Source organism: Thamnophis elegans, chromosome 1, assembly GCF_009769535.1.
Source record: "Thamnophis elegans isolate rThaEle1 chromosome 1, rThaEle1.pri, whole genome shotgun sequence".
NCBI classification, from domain to species: Eukaryota; Metazoa; Chordata; class Lepidosauria; order Squamata; family Colubridae; genus Thamnophis; species Thamnophis elegans.
Window position 1 is genome coordinate 243,467 of NC_045541.1, and position 21,476 is coordinate 264,942.

The 21,476-nt window shown below is 55.9% G+C and overlaps 1 protein-coding gene across 2 annotated transcripts in view; it reads left to right on the plus strand.

Annotated features, from left to right (window-relative positions):
- ZFHX3 (zinc finger homeobox 3) overlaps positions 1-21,476 on the plus strand; it is a 73,887-nt gene that overhangs the window by 40,368 nt on the left and 12,043 nt on the right. For both annotated transcript variants that reach the window (XM_032230665.1, XM_032230672.1), the window contains 4 exons: positions 2,574-2,805; positions 17,381-17,488; positions 18,554-18,684; positions 18,949-19,149. In XM_032230665.1, the coding sequence (XP_032086556.1) occupies positions 2,574-2,805; positions 17,381-17,488; positions 18,554-18,684; positions 18,949-19,149 (672 nt within the window). The remainder of the gene's footprint in view (positions 1-2,573; positions 2,806-17,380; positions 17,489-18,553; positions 18,685-18,948; positions 19,150-21,476) is intronic.

Here is a 21,476-nt window from a genome sequence, read left to right on the forward strand (position 1 = left end):
AGACCGCTGGTTTTATAATATCCAGGACGAGGCCTTGCGGGTTTATAAACCAGAATTCTCTGAGGGCCAAATCCTGAAGGGCTGATTTGAGGAGCTGAGGAGGCCATGGGAGGAGAGCAGATGCCCCAGCTGCTGCCGGGGCTACCAATGCGGGGCCTTCCCGGGGCCCCCCAGCAGCCTGCCTGGCTTGGGCCTTCCCTCCTACAGGGCAGCCTCGTTAAGGGCTGATCTGCTTAGCTGGCCGGTGGAGCTGACTCTTGCCTCCCCGGGGGCCGTAGCCCCTCCTCATTAAGCCGGTTGGGGCTATTGATTGGGCATTTGTGTTTGGAAGAGTCTTACTTACTCCATGCATTATCTTGACAGATTGATCAGACCTGATTGAGAACCTCTTAAAGGAACGAACAGCTATAATGGGAAAGTTGGACTCTGTCATCCGTTAGGGTGATTCTGGAGCGAGAGGAACAAGGCTGACATCTTGGAGCAATTGTATTTACAATTAACATGGCTGAAAACGATTGCCTCTATTGATCCCCCCTTCCTGCAATTACAGCCCCATTGTTTACATTCCAGCACTTCAGTTATAAAAAGGAAATTCAATAATTATTGCATTATTTAAAGTTAAAGTGCCACAGAGTTTGCTGGCTGTGCTTGCTGCTTGATTTAACATTCAGTAAAATCTATGCTGAGCTTTCCATCCTGAGTCTGAGCAATGTAGGCTTTTAATGAGGCTGGGAAGGCGGAGCAAAATCCTACCAGCCAGCTATCCCTGGGGAATGGGAGAGGGATTCGAATCCGGCTCTGATGACTGGAAGATGTGGAGCAAACCACGGGGAGAAAAGTGATTGGCACTGATCTGGGAGGGGCCTGTTATTTAGGGGGAGGGGCTCACCTGTGAGTATCTTGGCACACTGCCACCCTCCTGCCCCACCTGGGAGCGGGGCAGAAGGGGGAGCTCTGCCTTGAAACTGCACCAGTTGGGTGCGGAGGGAATCTAAGCTGCTGTGAAATTGATCAACCGTCTCCTGGGGCAAACGGGCCTCCCTGCCCGCCCGGCTTCTCTCCTCTCCTTCAGGGCGCTGCTTGCTTGAGAGTCAGGGCAGCAGAGACCCCTCTGCCTCCGGGCTCCAGCTGGAGCCACCAGCTGGCAGGTTCTCTGCCTCCTCCTGAGCCACCTAGACTGGCACGAGGCCCTTGGATGGTGGGAGGAGCAGAGGTGCCAAAGACACCAGTCTGACCCACAGCAGAAATCCCCTCTTCCCTCCTCCTTCGCGATCTCCGCTGTCCCTTTCCTCTGACCGCGGCGGTAGGGGTGGCCCTGAGGGGGGTGGGCGCAAGGAGAGTTTCCTTCTTTGCCCCTCCGGAGGGACACTGAGGGCTGCCGTGGGGGGATTGCAGGCGACTCAGGTGCCGTGCAGAGAGGTTGCCCTGCCCCGGGCTGCAGCCCCTCTCCCATACGTGGGCTGGGGGGGTGGTGGTGTTACAGAAACGTCTTGCAGATCAGATGGGACTTTAATCCAGCTGCAAAAGAAGTGAAGGGATCCAGAGTTGACATTCTGTGAACACCTCCCCTCCCCCCGGAACCTCTTAACCAGAATCTTCTCCGGAGGAAGAGATGCTCCAGACTGAAGGGGGTGATCAGCCTGTCCTCTCAGAGTTTGCTTGGAGTTTTCTAATGACCTCCAGCAGGCAAAATAGATTATTTGGGGGGGGGGGATTCTTTTGTAGCAGTAAATCCATTTTAGTGGTTTCCAGGTCAGCCCCAAAGAGCAGGGAGGCTTCTCTTCTGGTGGGGAATTGTTGAGTTCCTTTTTTACTTGCTCATTTCCCCAAAAGGTCGCCCACACAATTTGGGGTATGGTGTGTGTACATAGATCACCCAAAACTAATATTTCCGGCCGACCATCCGGCTGCAGGAGATGATGGACAGGGGGGGCGGGCAGCAGTTGACTGGGGGTTGGGCCAAGAGGCCGGGCCTGGCGACACCAAGCGGCTCCCCGGCAGAGCGCCTGAGGAGCCACCCTTTGTGCCATGGGAGGCCGGGCGCTGTGCTGAAAGGGGGAGCAGCAAAGAATCAGGACTTTCCCCTCCTCCTCCTCCTCCTCCTCCTCCTCCTCCTCCTCCGTTGCTGCCCTGTTTCTCCTTCCCCTTGCTCCTGTGTCCCAAGCGCCTGACCCAGAGGCAGGAGGGCTGCTTTCCAAGGGACTGGACTGGAAACCAACCAGGTTCTTCCCTAGGAACCGGTGGCTTCACTAGAAGTCATTCTGGTCCACGGGCTCCCTTTTCTCAACAGGGCGGCTGTTAGACAGCAGCCTCCAAGGACCCCCATGGCTGGGTAAGGATGAGCACGGATGAGTTTGGAAGCAAACGTCTCTTGGAAGCAGAATCCTTCCGCCCTGTCTGCCTCAAGGAGGCTCCCGTCCTTCCCAGGATACTCTTGCAGTGCCAAGGGGGTGGGGGTGGGGGGCAAAGGGGCACTTGGGCTCTTTTGGAGGTTCAGATGCAGATTCCAGAGGGAGCTCAGCTGTTCCTCCGCTTCTCACCTGGGCTCCTTCTTCTGTGCTTCTCCCCTGCAGCACCTTCAGAAGCACGAGAGCAGACTGGAGGGGGACAGCTGCTTCTACCACTGTGTCCTTTGCAACTACTCCACCAAGGCCAAGCTCAACCTTGTTCAACACGTGCGCTCCTTGAAGCACCAGCGAACCGAAAGTTTGCACAAGTTGAAGCGCTTGCAGAAGAGCCTTCCCGAGGAAGAGGAGGACCTGGGCCAAATCTTCACCATCCAGCACTGCCCAGCTGCTGACATTGGTGAGTGGCCTTCTCGACCAGCAGGTTGCAGTCCTGCTCCCATGGGGCACGCACGTTTTCCCCCCTGAGCATTGCACGTGGACGATGCTGCTTAAGGTTTCTAGTCTGTCCAGAGCGGCGAGATGTTTTAGGTGCTTCTGGGGCCCGAGCTGGTCTGGGGCAGGGAGCCGGTGGTTTCCAGAGGCCTCCGCTGCAGTCCGGTCGAGGGTGCTAAAGAGTCGCTTGCCCCGGGCTCCTCCTTGTTTGGGCCGATTGGCCTTTTGCAGGCATCCTTGGCAACGGTGGTCAGGCCCTTCTGTAGAGGGCAGAGGGTGTGAGAGAGGGACCCCGGCCCCTCGGCCTCCTCAGCAGCTTCTGGGAAAGCTGCAGGCAGGTCAAAGGCTTCCGGTCCTTTCCCAAGCGAAGTCAGGTGTTCAAGTGAGACGCATCAGGGCGTTGGGTCAGCACGGAGACAAAAAGAAATGGGGAGCGGGGATTTGGAAAACATGGAGTGTTTTGCCATAAAATCAAGGAGAAACGAAGGCATCCTTTAAGGCTGCCCTCGTATGGCCTCTCCTGTGCCTCCCATTCTGAGTAGGATAGGCCGCCTCCATCCGTGGAGGGAGGACTTCAAAGAGAGGCTGGGCAGCCTTTGGCCCAGAATGGCACGAGGCCCTCTTGGTTGGCCTGCTGTCTAAATGGGAGCCCCCAATGCTTTAAACAGTCTTTTTGCACTGCGTGGAACCTTTGGGCTCGCCGGCTTCCTTTCCCAGATCTCCCCCTTGCTGCCAAGGGTCCTCTGCAGTGGGCATCATCATGGCTGGTTTACTTAGGTTTTGCTCAGCTGGCCCGATTCCAAGCATCTGGCTGCTTTGCCCAAGAGATGCTTGGTCGCTCCCTGTTCTCTTTCCGATTCCAGCTCAGTCCTCCGCTGTCCTTGCTTTCCACCCCCCCGGCTTCCTTCCTGCACAAGACCCCCCCCCCCCTCCCAAGTGGGGACTCAGAGCAACTTTGCTCATCCTTCTCGCGGGTGGTGGTGGGGTGTGATGGGTCCCTCTGTGCTTTTCTGGCCCCAAGAGGAAGAGACGCTTGGTTGCTGAGAATTGCTGTTCCTTTCAGGCTCACCCGACCTCTTTGGCCCCGGCTGTTCCAGGGAGCGGCTCCTGTTCAGCCCAGGCGGAGGAGAGAGAAGGAGGCAGAGCTGAGCAGGTCCCCCCGGCTCCCCCTGGCTCCCCCTGCAGCTGAGGGGACCTGCTCCGTCTCTTGCCCCTTTCCCCTCCTTTGGGATTATTCTCTCCCTCCATCATTCTGTCTTTTAGCCTCGCAGCAGCTTGGTGCAGAGAAAACATTTGACCAATAAATAGGCTTGAATTATGGAATGTTTTGCACGAATATGGATTTGATTGCCGAATGTGGTAAGAATGGTATATGATGGAAGTAAAATATGCATGAGAACAAATGGAATGCTTAGCAAATGGCCCAGGCAGCGGGCAAGCAAAGGTGATAATGCCCCCTTCCTTCTTTCATACATTAATGGATGTGTAGAAATAATATTTTTGGTGATGTTGCTTTTGAATGTAGTTAATGCCGTGTTGGTAGTTGAAAAGCCAAACGTGTTGCGGCCTATGTTAGAAAGCCTGCTATTTTTTGTTTATTTTCTGTGATCGTATAAACATGGCTTATCCCAAAAGATGGTGGGCATGTATGTCATTATTTGAGACTGTTCCATGTTTTGAGGTGTTTTCTTTCCATTTTGAACTTGCTAAGCAGTATTTGCAGAAGAACAAAAGTTGGAAACAGAGTTGGAAGGGACCTCGGAGGTCTTCTAGTCCGACCTCCTGCTCAAGCAGCAAACCCTGGCACCGTTTCAGACCAGAGGTGGTTCAGTCCCTTCTTAAAAACCTCCAGTGGTGAAAATACCTACAACTTCGGGAGGGAAGCTGTTTCACTGATGAATTGTCCTCCCTGTCAGGAAGTTTCTCCTTAGTTCTAGGTCGCTTCTCTCCTTGATTGGCTTCCACCCGTTGCTTCTTGTCCTGCCCTCGGGTGCCTTGGAGAATAGCTTGGCTCCCTCTTCTTTGGGGCAGCCCCTGAGACGTTGGAAGACTGAGCAGTACATTCAGCTCCTGTTAGGACTCAACTCCAGGGGTAGCAACCTGGGTTTCTCTGTAGGAGTCTTCACCCGAGGCCACTTCCGGCCTTGCCTGCCAGGAGCAGGGGGGCTGCTCTTCCTTCTGGGACCTTCCTCCCCCCCCACCCCCACCCCCGGTTGCCCTTGGCCTGAGCCCGGGTGTCCACAGACTTTCCCAGGGAAGCCAGGAAAGGCCAAGGCTGAGGAAGTCAGCATCCCTGGGTGAGCTCCCTCAGTTTTTCTGACTGCTTGGTTGGTTGGATAGACACACACACACACAAGTGCACACACACACCAGTGTATGTCAACTTACCAGCAGCAGCCAGGAGGAATTGCCCCAGGGCTCCTCGCCTTACTTCTGACGGCTTGATACACAGTTGGGCAGGGCGGGTGGAGAAGAAAGAGACAGGAGGGGAAGCAGGATTCCAGGCGCTGGCCCTTCCTCCCCTCCTCTCTGTCTCTTCCCCCTCTGGCCCATCCACGCCAGCCTGAGAGCCCCAGGTCCAGCCCCCGGAAGGCTGGCTCCTCCAGGGCGTCCCAGCGCCTGCCTGTGCAAGGGTGTCCCGTTCCCCCTGAGCAGCCAGGCCACCACCCGGTTCAAGGAAAGAAGGCACAGGCTGAGCAGGAGGAGCAAGGGGGGGTCTGCCGTGGGGCAGCCACGGTGTCCCAGGCCCAAAGAAGGGGCTAGTGGAGCAGGGAGGGGGAGGCAGCGGTGGCGGCCCTGGCTTGCTCCTCCCCACGCTTGTCCTCAACAGCTCCTGTCGCCCATTAAGCAGCGAGAGGGGAAGCTGGAGCTGTCGACTTGCCCCAGAGCTGTATCTGCCACCCAGATGGAAAGCTGGCTGCCCAATTTCGGGGCTAGAAAACCTGGCGGTGGGTGGGGGGTCCCTCTGCTGGCCACAGCCGGGCAGTCGTGGGCTGCTCTCCCTGTTGGGCTGGGCCTGGAAGGGACGGGGGCAGGGGAAGGGCCCCCACCCAGCGCTCGGCCCTCCTGTCTGCTAAAGGATGCCTGGGAGATCACAGACATGGCAGCCTTGGGGGGGGAGGGGAGGATGACAGTGGAGGGGGCTCCTGCTCTTTGCTGCCAGGCAAGACTGAAGCAGGCATCCCACCTGTGAAGGTCTGCAGAATTACAGCAGGTGGTTCGGTAAATACAGTCCGCCCTTCTCAAAATGGCTGCCCTGCCGGCACCTTCCGGGAAGAGCAGGTGGCCGACGGACGGCGGCTCCTCATTAACCTCTCGGGCTGCTTGAAGTGAGTCAAAACTAGGCAAATGACCCCAAAGCCCAAAGGGACGCCTCAAAGCATGAAATGGGCATCAGAAATACACGAAAGAAATAAAACTGAAGAACCTTTGGGGTGATGTCAGTTTCTGCCAGTTCATCTATGGGCCTCCTTAATTCCTGCCTACGGGGAGATCTGGGCCTGGTTGGGGTGGGGGGGGGGTGTCTTCCCTCTCAGCTCTCAAGGGGGGGGAGAAGACGAGGCGGGGTGGGGTGGGGAGACCCCCCCCCGTGGTTTTCTAGGCAACGTGTCAGCTAGGAAGGGGGTTCAAGGGATGGGGAGCATTTCTATCCTTCCATTCAAAAACATTTCTTTCCCTAAAATTAGTCAGTAATGAATGAGCCAGTTCATCTGTCAAGTGCCCCCTGCTCCCCTCCCCCTCCCCCAAGGGAACAAAGGGGGCAGTCAGAGCTGCCGCCTCAACCTCCCTTCAGTCTCCAGCTGCCCCCCCCCCCCACAGAAATGGGAGTTGTGCACATCAAGCACCCCCCACCCCACGGATGCCTGTGCAGCACGTTTCCCTCTCTCTCCAGAGGTTGATTGTAAATGAGTCTGGAGGGCAAGAAAAGGGTTTGGACCTAAAGAGTCTGATTTCTAAATGCCTTTTAGGGTTATAAGGTACTTTACCATTTAGTCAAATTTATTACATTAAACAAAGTCAGTTTGGAATACTGAAATATTTTCAGGGAAAACTGATAATTTTTAAATCTCTGTTTACCTTTAAATATAAAGTGGGGACAAGGCCACCCCCTTGGCGGTTGTTCTGGCTGCAGCCTTCGGGGAGCTGCCTTCGGTGGGTCTCCTATGGGGAGAGAGCGGGGAGACTGCTGCCCTGAGAGCTGGGGATCCCCTTGGCTGGACAGAGGAAGGGAGGCCTGGGGGTTGGGACGGCATAGGGTTGCACACACGGGGAACACGCGCCCAGTGGCCCCTTTTTCAGCTGAGGCAATCCAGCGGCTTCTGCTAAGAGAGTCTCACTTTTAAGGTGCAGCCATGCAGGCAGAACTTCAGAAAGTTGCAAATCTCTGAGCAATTTTGTGAGCATTAAAAATGTCCTCTTTGCCAGAAAGGTCATTCATAACTTGGCTGCCCTGCTGATGTACAGTCAGTGATATTGATTGATTAATGTATAAAAAGCACCAAATGCATTTGCTTCTATGGAAGAGGATAAAGTGCAGGCGAGTCTCTCTTTATTTTCACCTCATCCTTTTGTTTGAAGGACATCCACCCCCCACTCTTTTTTTGTGTGTTGCCGGCTTCGTTTAAGGGGGATACAAAAAGCCAGTTTCTGCCAAATAATGCATTCACAAAAGGAACATTGATTCACATCAGTGTTGCTTGAGTTACCCTTGCGATGAAGTGCCTCCCGCGTTAACCCTTCTCTTCACCTCAGGCAAACCGCCCGGCCGCGCGTAGCCTAGAAAGGGCTGCAGAGGACGGGCCCTGAGGAGGAGAGAGGCGGCTGCGTTTCCCAGCAGGGAAGGAGGACCGGCCGTTCTCTTCCAGACGGCGGGTTTGTTGGCCGTGTTAGACCGGGGAGGCTGGGGGTGGGGGTGGGGGGTAGGTGGGAGCCTCTCGGCCGGCTTGGCTTAACTGAGCCCGGCCCTGGAGCACGGCGGCCCAAACCTTCGGCCTGTACTGAGGGAAGAGGAATTGTCTGGGGCCTCATATTGAATATATAAGATAGTTAATGTGTATAAAGAACAAATTTCCTTTATTTTTAAATATTTTGGGGAGCCGCACGACAAGCTGTCCGGGGCCACGAACAGCCTGTGGCTCACGGGTTGGACCAGTCTGCTCATACAGGCCCATTTGGGGCCATCAGAAACATGTTGGATAATATTTATTTATATCTCAAATTTAGAAAACAGCCCATCTCCCTCACAAACTGACTTTGGACAGTGTACAATATAAAACATTAAAAACTATATATAAGTATTAGAAGGCAAGGTAGATAAAATTCAAGGTTAAAAAGATGGGTTACGGTTACGCATTTCCAAAAGGCCAGTTGGGACCCCCCCCCTCACCTCTTGGGGGGGAGATATTCCCCGTGTGGCCCCAGTATGTCCCTTGTGGCTGTCCAGCTTGGCTCAAGGGGGCTGTGGCCCCTCCTAATGAGCAGGGCAGGGCAGGGGGTCCTTTTTCTGATGAAAACTGACAGGCAGCGTACAGGAGGAGCAACGGGCTTCTCCTTCCAGAAGGGGTTTGAGGGAGGGGGGGGGCTGCCACCGCATGTGTTGGCAGAGGGCCTTGCAAGGGCATCCACTGATGTGGCCGACCACCCCTTCCACGGTCTTAAGAGTGGAGGTTCACTGCTTCTCCACAGCTGCCAGAAATGACTCCGTCCAAGGATTGACAAGGGGCCCAAGGCTTTTCTCATATGCTCTACAGTAGGGGTGGCTCATTACCAGGCCGCCTGCCCGCTGCTTCTGCGGCACCGTTCCCTCTCCCCTCCACCCCGCTGGTGTGCAGAGCCAGAACTGTGGTGAAAACTGGTGTGTGGATGTGGGTGGTGTTGCCTTCGCAAAGCTTGTTTCCCCTGCATCATTGCACTGGGCAAGCCGGGGCTGCTTATTCCTGGCAGGATTCGGGTCTCAAAAGCAAACGGAACTCTTGCCACAGATAAGCCCCAGCGGGCTCTTCTCGGCTGTTTTCTGTGGACGTCCTTTTCTTGTGTTGAGAGCCAAGGTGGCGCAGTGGTTAAATGCAGCACTGCAGGCTACTGCTAGATCAGCAGTTCAGCGGTTCAAATCTCACCGGCTCAGGGTTGACTCAGCCTTCCATCCTTCCGAGGTGGGTAAAATGAGGACCCGGATTGTTGTTGGGGGCGATATGCTGACTCTCTGTAAACCGCTTAGAGAGGCCTGAAAGGCCTATGAAGCGGTATATAAGTCTACTGCTATTGCTATTGCTATTACTTGTCATTCAGTCGTCAGTGAAGCAGCTTCTTGACTTCTGGGCTTTCTCGGTATTCCTGCTGCCATCCCGGCACTCCAGATGTAACTGAGTGGGGGGGGGCAACCCCCCACATATCAGAGCCATGCTCCTGCCAAAGTATGCTAAGTGGTTGCATTAATCCAATTAATACTAAATTATGCAATTTTGTGCAATATTTCAGATAGTGTATATTTTGAGAATATATAATTCATGGGTTCCTGTTAGTGAGAGAAAACATTGCACTAGGAAAGGAGTCCATTAGAGAGGGAGAGAGAGAGAGGGGGGGGGGATGTGTGAAAGGAATGCAAAGGAATGCATTGCGTAGGCCTTTCCTTCGATGGTTTTGCACCGGAACCGACACAGAATGTGAAGGAGACTCGGATTCTGTGCCCAGAGACCTTGTTCAGATCAGAGCTGTCGACTTCCCTGTGATGCTGGGCCTTAATTCCATATTTCTAAAGTGAGGTTGGTTTGTTTTCTGTGAAAGGGGCAGAAGGGGAAGACAGTTGAGCCGGGTGATGAGAAAAGGAAGCGGGTGCGAAGTTCACCGCAGTGTCTGGCAGGATTATTAGGAGATGCAAACGAAGCTTCTTTTTTGGGAACACTTTGGGCCCTTCCCTGAATGTCAAGAGGGCTGCCCAAGGGCAGGAGATTTGGGTGGTCGTTTTGTAGCTAATTGCAGAACGTTGCATTCACTGCAGTCAAGGATTGGGGCCTCAGCCCCTCGCCCTTAGCCCAGCTGGGGGGAAGACAGGAGAACCCACCTCTCTGCTGCTCCCTTTGTGCCAGAGAAGCCATTGGCATCAAAGGCTCAGTTGCTCTGCTGACTTCTGTTCCCTTCTGCACACGCAGCGGGGCTGCTGGCTGCTCACAGCCGAACCTTCCCGACTATTTTTAGCTGCTGCTGCTGCTGCTGCTGCTTTGCAAAAGGCAGCCGGCCTCCCTCCCTGGATGCAGCTAGCGAGGGAGGCAGGCGGAGGAGGGAAGAGCTTGGCGTTCCTTGGGTCAATTAGGTGGGCCTCTTGACTTGGCCAGGGATGCTCGGACGCTCCTGTTTCCTCCTCCGCTGGGTCCCTTTTTCTCCGCTGGCCCTTAGTGTGGCCCAGGTGCCTTCCTTCTCTAACTTAGAAGCCTCTCTTCTCTCTTCAGCCTCCAGAGAATGTGGAATCCAAGAACCAGATCCCAGAGATTTCAGAATAAAATAAAAGTAAACTCTGCTTGAGGACGCTTTAGTAGGAAAGCTGGGCTAATTGTAAATCAATGAGTCTTAAAATGCAGCATTGATCTCCAGTTAGAAGTTTGAAAGGGAAAGCGGTAATTACTGTGCTCCAAAGGTAGCTTCTTCAGTCACAGGCTCTGGGCAGAGAGGAAGGTCATTAGAGCTGGCACCAGGACGGAATCGGGATAATTAGCTTAGCAACTGCTTTTGGGATATGGCGAGGAGGACCAGAGTCTGCCCTGTGTTATGAATTCCCTTCAGGGAGATATTTCTGCCTTGCCGGGTGTTTGAGGATTCTGGTCCTGCTGGAGAACGGAGGGGGAGCTTCCCCGATCCCCTTTGCTTGCAAGGCTTCCCGTTCTCTCCTCTCGGCCTGGCCCATCCGCGGGGAGGCGCACAGGGCACATGCGAAACCAAGGACCAGCAAGGGTGGCATTTCAGGGCATCCTGAGCAGCAGGAAGGAAATCCGGTCCCTTGGCCAGAGAGGATGCTGTGGGCCGTGCAAAAGGGCCCCTTGTTCTCCTCAGAGGAAGGAGTTCCACCTGGGGATTTGCAGGATTTGCATCTGGGACAGAGGCTCCCTTGGAGAAGCATGGCTTGGCTCTGGCTTCAGCTCCTAACGAGCAGGAGAGGGAATGCGCTGGCCGGGAATTGATTATGCTAATTGATATGCCAATAAGAGAACTTGTTACATCTGCCATTGGTTAAGCTAGCTAACGAGTCCTGCTAATCAATGAAACCAATAAAGATTTCATCCATTAATGAGAAACATGGTAATTAACATTATCCGTAGACCAATTAGCTGAACCAATTAGGCAGTGGTCCATGGGCTGTTACAGGCCGTCAGAAATCAAACGCCGGAGGGGCCCAAGCTTTCTCAGCCTTCGGTCTACGGCCTTGCCCTCCCCCCCTCCCCCCACTCCCCACTTTGTGCTAACCTATCTAATGCACTTAAGACCATTTGCAAGCCACCTTCTCTGCCCTCCGCCCAGGGCTCTCGGCAGCCGCTTAAAATCGAAAAGAACCGTGGAGTCCTTGATGCTTTCTGAGCACGGCTGTTTTCTTGTAGATGACTCATTGTCCGACTGGGTAAAATTGCCAGTGCACTGATGATATTACCTAGTCAGGTAATGAAACGTCTGAAAGCAAACAGCTCAGAGAGCATCAAGGATTCCACGGCTGGACTATAAACGTTTTCTTCCATTGGAACAAAAAAATAAACTTCTCCAATTCACCTTTAACCAGATTTATTGAAAGGAAAATATTCTGCTGTTATCACATTTGGCAAATGTCCCTGTCTTGAGGACCCCGATATGCGCTGGTCATTCTACCAAAGAATCTTAGTGGGTCCATGCAAGAAGAGAAAGGCCACTTTATGGCGGTTTCCTCATTTGGGACTTAGAGCCTCTTATTACAGGTTCTCAACCGTTTCTTCACCCCGGAGGACCCCTCCCCTTTAAATACCTTTCGTGGCCATGGACGCCCCCCCCCCCAAGACTTAAGATTTAAATCACAACATTTCTTCAAGCCTGGGATGACATTGCAGCCCCCTGGCGGTCTGAGGACCCCCGATTGAGAACCGCTGAGTCGTCTTATAGCATCATCCAGCTACCACTGAGGTGCTGTAAAGCTTCTTCTAATTAATTTTATAACAGCACAATCTTCGTTGTGTAACTTGAGAAGACACTGGGAAACTGGCTTATATTTTATAGGCATAGTGGTACAATTTCATTTATTGTGAGTTTTAAAGACTTTATTGAAGCTTTAGTGGTTTACACTGAGTTCCCACGTAAGGTGTCTGAGCTGCTTAAGCCACGAATTGAGAAGGGCTCATTATCACACATTGATTTATGCTTTCTTTGAACCAAGAAGGGCCTCGCCTTCTTCTGCTTTGGCACTACCACAAGGACAGTTTACCACTTCCCGTCACTGGGTTTCCTGATATTTTGATATCATAAGCTGATAGTTTCCGTGGAGTCGATGGGTCAAAATAGATGGCAAACTCTCCAATCTTTGGGTTCAGGTATAGCAAACAAAATGTCCGCTCTGAGAATGGACAGGTGTGAGCAGGGCCTTCTGCCTTTGTGGGAAATAAGAGGCTGAAGTGGCGGAAGATGAAAGAGGAGGAAGCCATTCGGTGGCTGCTTCTGTCCAGGAGGAAGTGGGGGCGGCAGAAGAGAGCCTGCGGGAAGCTGCCGAAGGGTCTCTGAGCACCAACACCGATATTTCACTCTGGCACTTCCTTTTCACTGTTAGGTATTGACCTTGGGAGACCCCTGGTGGATTCTCTAATTGAAAATTAATACTAGATCGATGCTAGGAGTGATTTGCATATTGATTATAAACAATTTTGAAGACACTGGGTGAGATCAATAGGGCTCCATACAGACAGTGATGGAAGTGCCTTCCCCTGTCTCCATCTGCTCTCTGGAAAAAGTGTGATCGTGGGAGCACGCGTCTTGGTGTGAGGAGCAGCGCAGACGGGGGACAGCATCAAATGGGTGGCTCCAGTTCCGACAGCCTTCCAAAGACGCTCCCTGCACAAGGAAGGCTGTGAGTTCTGGCTTGAGCCCATTTCAAGAAGGTGCGATGGGGATTGCGTGCTAGACGGCCCCCTCTCAACACCTGCCACTTGCCCCATCAGCAGCCTCGCCTGGGTGCACCTGACTGCTTCCTTTCAGTCGCGGGGCTGCTAGAACGGAGAGGCAAGAGAAGCGCAGGCTCTTCTGGAGCCTGGCAGGGCATTCCAGGGGGAGGAGCCGAAGAAGGGTCCCCAGCAGAGAAGCCCTCGGGGGCCTCTCCACAGCCCGGCTTGCCTTGGAGGAGCTGAGCTGCAGAGGCTGGCCGTGCTCTCCAGAGTCAGTCAGGGACTTTGGCAGGTTTTAGCCGAAGAGAAAGAAATTGGTGTGTGGCTTCCTTCTGTGGATTTCTCTTCTAAAAAACCACCACAATCATTGAAGTTGAAACGTGCTGAAGGAATCCGTCTCCAGACAGAAGCAAGGGGACCACATCCCTTCTGGCCTTGAGGAGGCAGGTTGGTCTTTCCCATGGAGTTTCTTGGGAAACCTAAGAGCCACTGGCCAGTAGTGGAGAAAGCGGCTGAAGAAAGGAAGCCGCAGAAGCTGTCCAGGCACCTCCTGGATGCCCCATTCTTTTTGGATTCTGCTCTTGATTGCCCAGGAATGCTGCAGCCCATCAGGTGAACATCCTGCTCCTGGGATGTCGGGAAAGCCAGGGAAGAGGGAGGGAGGTCTTTCCCAAACATCCCTTCTCTGCCTTCCCCTGAGAGCCATTTGCCCAGGAGCTGCTAATGTTTCCTGGCTCTTCTGGATGGGCTGCCATGGAATGAATGGAAATGGTCTCTCTGACTCTCTCATGAACCTCTCTTTTCCATTCAGTGGAGCTTTTTGTTCTATGCCAACTCAGAGAACACCTGGTGTGAAAAAGGAAAATGCCATAATTTGCCAGAATGACATACTTTTAACTGCTAATATCCTAGTGCCTAAATAGTTAATGCATTTGAACCCAACTGAGCCCAAGGATGGCCTATTTCCATGCTCCCGCGGGTGTGGCTGGCTTGAGGTTCATGCCTCCTGCCTGCACAGCCAGTGGAGGCCACGGCTAGGCCAGTTGGGCTCCTCTGGAAAAGTGGCGTCCTGCTTGCTCTTATTGATGCGCTGGTCACGTTGTGGCTGGACATTGTAATGTATGTTTGTGGGAATGACCTTGAAGCGTTACCTGGAATATTCAGCTGGTGCCACAGGGATCAGCCCAGGTTGTCTGGATCCAACCTAGATCCACTCTTACAACAGAATCAGCTCTGTCCTAACCCTAACCCAGGATGAGTCTGCTCGGCCAGTAAGAGCTGGGGGGTTTGCCAAGGCCCCCTCTAGGGGCCCCTTAGAAGGGTTTCCTCTTAGTGACAGCCTCCCTTTTGGGGTGCTGCTTGTGGCTGGGAATCCAGCCTTGTCTTCCAGGAAAGCCTTGGGGTCTCTGTTAGGGATGCTGGTTTCGAGTTGGGAGATTTCTGTGGGTTGACCATCAGAAGAAGGTGCTTTGGTGGCATTTAAGAGGGCAGGGAGGCAGAGTGGTTTTTCAGGGCATTGTTCCGAGCCTGACCTGAGAAGTGAGGGGGAAGTGAGGGGGAGGAGGGGAAGATGGGGGGAAGAAAACAAAGGAAGGGGCTGCTGTAGATGCAGATGCCACATACGGGAGTCAGTCTGGGCAGTTTGGAGAGGAGGTGGAGAAAGAAGAGAGAGGTGGAAATAATCCTTTGCTTGAGGCCCCGAGGGAGGCTGGGGCTCGAGTGCAAAATATCACATCTCCAAAGAAGGAGGGGGGAGGGGGCTCCTGCTCCTGTCTTGTGCAGCAACCAGGAACTCCTGTGCTTAATTGGAGGCCTTCCCTCCGGTGGTCCCTGCATCCTTGGGAGAAAAGGCAAAAGGTGGGAGTCTCCCTTTCCTCCTGCAAGCTCCCCGTTTTTCCCTCCAGGCCTTCTGCAGGTGGATGGGAAACGGTGGCCATCCTCGCGCTCGCCTGGCCCTCCTTCCGTGGCATTGTTCCCCTGCCTCGGCACATGGCAGGTGGCCCAGGGGATTGGGAAGGCTGGGATCCGGGGCTTCCCCCTTCCGTTGGCTGAGGGAGGGAGGGCTGTTTCTGGTGAGACGGGATGGGAGAAGGTGCTGCGTTTCGAAGAAGCAGCCTGTGCACAATTAAAACTTGTTTCTGGTAAACCTCATTCCAGGAAGATGAGCTTTTAACAAAAGGCTTTTGACAGCTGCGGGGTATTTCAATTTTTTTTTAATGCTGAAAGAAAAATCAATACATTTTTCTGGGTTATACATATTCAGAGCAGGCTGGATATTTCCATTATAATGGAAAATGGTGTCTGTACCCATCTCGCCTGTCAGAGCTGCACCATTGCATTTTCCAAGCCACTGCTAAATATTTCAGACCCAATTTGATTGTGGTTTGTGACAGCTCATGTTTCTCGGCTGCTGAATCTTCTGGAATGGGATGCCGGGGGGGGGGTGTGCGGGGGGGGGGAGCCAGCGCAGTGCTCCACTTTCCTCTTCCCGCCCTCTGCCTCCCCCAGCCACACCAGCCTGGCCGTGTTGGTAAGGACTGTCATTTTGTTAAGCCAGCATCTAGGAGGCCTGAATCCCAGAGAGAGACCCAGGGCTGGAGGGAGGGAGACCTGGCTCTGCTGCCTAAAATCTGGATGTCTGCCAGCACGAAGGGCGGGAGAGGCAAAACAGGGTTTCCTGCGTGGGAATACGAGTCCACCGTGTGCCTGTTTAGGGCCTGGCGGTGCCCTGGCTTGAGCGGGAGGATTTATCTCCAGTAATTCAACCGCACTGAAAACTCTTCAGGTAGGCAGCTGGCCAGCCTGCCCAAAGGCAAAGAGGGGTTCTGGTACCTCTGATGCCAACCTGCCCATATTCGTTGAGGCCCTGAGAGCAGCACCCTGGAATGCAGAGGGCTGGGTGGAATATAAGAACCCCTGCTCAGGCGGATGAGAAGAAGGCTTCTTGGCCCCAGTTGCCTCTGTCAGGCGCGTTGCTCTGCCCTGCACTTCCCAAAAGCCTGTCACGAAGGTGGCGGCCTAGGGGGCCACCCGCAGAAGGCTCCAAAGCCTTTTGCCTGGCTGGATCCCGGCCACCTACAGGCTCCCCTGTCTCCTCTCCGGAGGCGCTCAGTTTTGCTGCTGACACTGCTGAGTCCGGATGGGGACAGCCGGTCCAATGCGGGCACGGAGAAGGGAACTGGCAAGGAGGGTCCAGTTTATGAAGAATTCCCCCTCCCCACGTTTAATTGGCATTCTCCTCCATGGTTTTTAAGCATCCTAATGATCTGCTTTGCTTCATCTTGTTGGGGATAAGCCCCCAGCCTCTGGGGCAGTTCTCCTGGATTCCCTCCGCCCCAGACTGGCAGCCCCCTGCTCCCAGGTAGGGGGTGGTGCCCATGAGGGGCTGCAGAGTCCCAGGAGCCCCCTCCAGCTGGGTTTCTCCCACCACAGAGGCGGAAAGGCTGGTCGGGGGTTTCCATTTGTTAAGCGGAGGGGGGGGGGTGCCCATCCGTCCCCTGTCCCTGCCGCCACAGGGAAGGGAGAGAAGGAGTTGGCTCTTCCGCTTCCCGGACTGTCCTTCTCGCTGCAGAATCTGCCGTGGGAGGAGAGTGGCCCAGTGCCCGAGAGCAGGGCTGCTGAGGGCTGACCTATTTCTGCAGAGCGACAGAATCAGGATGGGGGTCGTCATTTCCTGGAGCCTTCAGCTGCGGCCTTTCCCATGGAATTCCTCCTCCTCCTCCTCCTCCTCCTCCTCCTCCTCCTCCTCCTCCTCCTCGTTTCTCACCAAGTGGGCTGCTTCGGCTGCTTCAAGGAGGCTCCCTTCTGCCCTGAAGGGGCCCCTGCTGGTGCTTCCTTCCCTTGGGGCCCAGGGCTCCCCCCTCCCTTTCCTTCCGGGGGAGTCTTGTTGGCTTTGCCAGGTTCCCTCTGGTGGCCCTTCTTCCCTGTCCCACTTCACGAACTCCCCTGAAGAAAATCCCCTTTGGGTCAAGCAGCCCCCGGGGCCCCTCTCCCCTTCTCTTCCTTTTGAGGCCCTGCTGACGTTCCCCAGAGCCTCTGTCCGAGAAACCTCTGGGAATTCTTGGTTTTGTGGCCAAGAAATAAGCCCTCCTTTCCCTCTTTCTCTCCCCCCCCCAACTGACTCCTGCTGATTGTGTGTCTTTCCTTCCCCCTCTTAGTCCAGGGGCTTCTCCTCCCCTCCCTCTCAGGAAACGTCAGCTGAGGCTGCTTCAGGGCTTCGGGAGGGGGTGCAGAAGGCTGGGATTTAATCCTTGGGGGTTCTCTCTGCCTAAGAGGCGCTTTCATTTCTTGAGGGCTGGGGAGCATGGGGAGCTGGCCACCGGCCCCCAGAGGTTGGGAAAGGCTCCTGGCAGGGCCTCTCCTGACTCTGGGCAGGGCCGGCGACTGAGCCAGCTGCAGGAGGCCTCAGGTTGCCTCTCGCACTCTCGTCCCCTCCAGAGGAGCTCATTGGAGATGCGGAAGGACTCGGCGAGGTGGCAACAAGCCCTGATGAGGCAGCCAAAGAAGTGGAGAGCGTGGCTGACCAGGACCAGGCCACGTGGGCAGGTGAGCAGGGTGGGCAGAGGCCTTGCTGGCTCCTGCTGCTCCATGTACGCCTCCCTCCCTCCGCCCATCTTGTCCCTCGTGTTTCCAACCGGAGCGGAGATTCCGATGGGGTCTCAGGTGGATTTGAGTGCTGCTTTATCTGTCCGTCAAACGGCTAGTGTGAAGCTGAAGGAGGGAGAACGAATCCCTCCCTTCAGAGGGGGCTTGTATTCACACACATCGCCCTCGGGTGTTTTACCCACTCGGAGCCAGCCGTGGGCAAGCAGAGGAACAGGGCAGAGGGAGAAGCCGTCCACTGGGCTTCACAAAGAGGGCGTGTGGCTGCATTGCACTGAGCAGGGATGTGGGAAACCCAGAGAAGGCAGCAGGGCAGCAGAGAGCCCTTGGCAAGGCCCGGGTGTGTTTCACGCACACAGCTCTGGGGCCCAGGGAGCAGGACTTGGGCTTAGAGGGGGCTTCATACGTATGGGGGCCCAGGACTGCTTGGGGCTGAAGTGAACCCCTCCTGGCCAGTCCACCCTTCCTGCTGCCAGTGAAGAGGAGAAGAATTCCTAGAGCAGCCCTAGGAGAGTCTAGGAATGCCACCTGCTTCTCTCTTTTCAGCCCCCTCCCTACCACCAACATGGCAGAGGCAGAAAAGGAGGGGTGGTTGAGGGACGGGGAAGGCGGGGGGAGCCTTCCAGTGACCCGGGCACCCAGTGGGTGAGGTGGGGCTGGTTCACTGGGTGGGCACAGCCTGAGTCCTTCTGTGTACAGACAGGAGCCCCTTGCAGGCGCTCGAATGGGGAGATTCCTGGCTTTTGGCCATAGGATCCTCAGGCCCAGCTGCGGGGGTGGGGGTGGGGGTGGGGAGGCTGGCAGCAGCTTCAGCCCCAACTACTCACCTTCTGGGTGACAGAAAACTGAGCTCCTCCCCAGGAGCCCCTTGGCTGAGGCTGAAACGGGAGGAAGGCAGGGATTGGGGGGGGGGGGTGCTCTGGGCCGAGGCTACTGCAGCCTCTCCCCCTGCCCACCGAGGCCATCGGATCCTGTTTTCACAGAGCGGTCTTTTTATCTCTTTGGCAGCGGAAGGTCCCCAGGCTGAGAAGGAGCCAGCAGAGCCCTCACTGCCCTCCAAGCACCCGTCATTTTCAAGACACTCGGCGTCACCTGTCCCCAGATGGCCCACACCATCAGACGAGGCCAAGCTAGAGCAGGTGAGATGCCGGGGTGGCCCTGGCGCCTCAGAAGCCTCACCTTGCTCTTGCGCTGAAGCAAGAATGAGCTGCCTTTGCGCCTCTGGGCAGCCCAGTGCCAGCATGCAGAGGGAGGGAGGGGGAGGGAGGGAGGGAGGGACGGAGGGGGAGAGGGAGAGGGAGGGAGCCCTGAGAAAAGCCGTGACGATCGGCTGGTGGGGCAGGCTGTACTGTCACCTGGTCACCTTCCCACCCCTGTCAGCACCTGCTCTCTTTTGCCCCCAGGTGTACCACTGCCTCTACTGCAAGTACAGCAATCCGGATGTCAACCGGCTGCGGGTACACGTCGTGACCCAGCACTCCATCCAGCCGACGCTCAGGTGCCCCCTCTGTCAGGACCTGCTCAGCAACAAGCTCCACCTGAAGCTGCACCTGACCCACCTGCACAGCGTGTCTCCCGACTGTGTGGAAAAGCTCCTCTTGACGGTTAGTTCCGGGGGGGATTTTGGGGTCCCTCCACCGCAGGACATGTTCAAGGCATCCAGGCGGGCACCGAGAGGAGGAGCTTTGGGAAAGCAGAGGGAAGGGAAGCTTGGAGGGGTCAGAAGACCCCGCTGTGGAACTGGGAGGCCTCCTCCAGCTGCCATGGAGGCCTAGGATCCACCGTGACCTTCTCCGCAGCCTCCTTTTGGGGCTCTTTCCGAGGGATTCCCCCCTCGTCCCCTCTTCCCTGAGAGGACCCCCATGCTGAGAACGGTGCCCAGGGCTGCCCCCGTGAGGTGAGAGCGTTTGGGCTGCAGTGCTTGCCAGCAGTGGACAACGACTGGGCCCAGGAGAGAACGGGGGAGGTGGCCCCTTTCCATGGGAACGTCCTGGCCCCCAGGCCCCTGGGGAAGAGGACCTCGTCCGCTGCCAGCCATCTCAATTTGGCCCTGGGCAAAGGGGCGGGGCTGGACTTGGAGGCTGCTGCCGCTACAGGCGTGGCAGAGGTCCCCCCTCCTCCTGGCTGCTGGGACAGGGCTCCTCCTTAGCCCGAGAAACTCTCTGGAAATAGCCTCAGCTCTGAGATACCCAGCTGGATCTGGGGGCGGGGGGGGGGGGGGTTCGCAGTTCCCCGGCAGATTGTGCTGCTGCAGCCAGGAACCTTCTGGGCAATGGGGCCAGGCGAGGGTCTGCTGTGCTCGGGGGCTCAGCTCTGGATTCCAACATCCCTCCATGGCTTCTCCAGTGGAGAGGAAGGGCTGGGTCCCCCTTGGTGCTGCGGGGGGTGGGGGTGGGGGGGTGGGCATAGTGAAATCCCAGGGAGGGGGGAGCAGCTGCAGCCTGCCAATAGTCCACCTGGAGAGGGGGGAGGAGGAATGAGGAGCCCTGTTGATACCAGCTGAGGGTCTTCTGGCTCGGTGGCCCCCCTGGCTTCAGGACTGGGGGCTGGCCTGGGTTCTCTACAGCCTTCTCGTGCAGAGGGCGGGTGGAGGCTTGGGCAGAAGTCCCTGCGGGGAGCCCACCCTCTGCTTTCCCTGCTCCCATTGCTCGCCCCTCCCGTCAGCTGTCCTCCGACCTCCCAGCCACCCAGGGTGGCTCTCCTTCCCCTTCTGATAGGAGGTGGTGGAAAAAGCCCTCGGGCCGTTGTTAATTTGGAGCCCCGTTGGCCAATTAGGAGGCCCAAATTAGAAGCGACCTTGATGCTGTGCCTAAGGAAGTTTTCCTCCTCCTGGCTGGCTCTGCCTCGGGGTCTTTGTGATGGAAATTGCCCCCTTTGGCTGCCTCCCCACAGCAACACCCCTCCCCCTCCAGGCTGCAGAATTTATTTGGGGGCAATTATATTCCAAGGGGAGGGAGGAACCGAGAGGAGAGTCTTTCTTGCCCCCTTGGAGAGGAGGAGGAGGAGGAGGAGGCGGCCATGGGTGCTCCGGGGGGGGGGGCGTTAGCAGTGTGTGTGTTTTTGCGTTTGTTTCTGCCTCTGTGTGTGTGTGAGAGAGGGCGGGGGAGAGAAGAAGGGATCCCAGGAAGCCTGAGCAGCCCTGGGCCGACTGAGCCAAGCGGGGATCTGAGGGACCTGGGATGAAGATGCCCCTGGACGTCTGTGTGGGGGGGTGGGGGGAGAACTTCTTGCCTTTCGCCCTTGCAGAGAAGAGCCTTCCTTACTTGGCTGGCTTCCCATTGTTACTTGTAGCCACCTGTAATTTCTTCCCTCGTCAACCTGCATGAAAACATTTCTCAGGTCCTCTGTGCCGGAGGGCTTGGAAAAGGCACGGAGGAGTTTGTGGGACCCAGCAGCCCCCGATTCTGCTCCCTTTCCTCAGGCTGCCCCAGTGGGAGCAGCCTGGCCCTGGGCTCCTGGGAAAGGCCTTCTCCCTGGGCTGAGGCTTGGTGGGCCAAAGGCTGCCCAGCCATCCAGGCTGCTCCCTTCCTTGCACTCGCTTGAGAGAAGGACGGTCATCCCCAGGACTCCCGGCACCTCTTTCCTAGGCGTCCAGAAGGAGGCCCCGGATGGCGGTCAGTTCCCCGGCAGGGCTTCCCATTCAGGAGTGGTTCTGCCACTCCTCTGCCACGTAGCAGTCAGGGCTGGAGAGACTCTGCAAACGGCTCTTCAACCCACCCCCACTTCCTACTGCTGGCTGTCATGGCAGGACTGTCCGCAGCCCGCCCCCCCCGCCCCCCCCAGTGGCTCATGGTCCCTTCCCTGCCGGCCTTCCAAAGGAGTTGCTGGAACTTGTGGCGGCCGTGAGAGGGGTCTTCATGCTTGAAGATCTGGGTCTGGTTGGAGCTTTTGATGATCCAGCTCCCCAGGACGTCCATTCTCTCTATGGAGT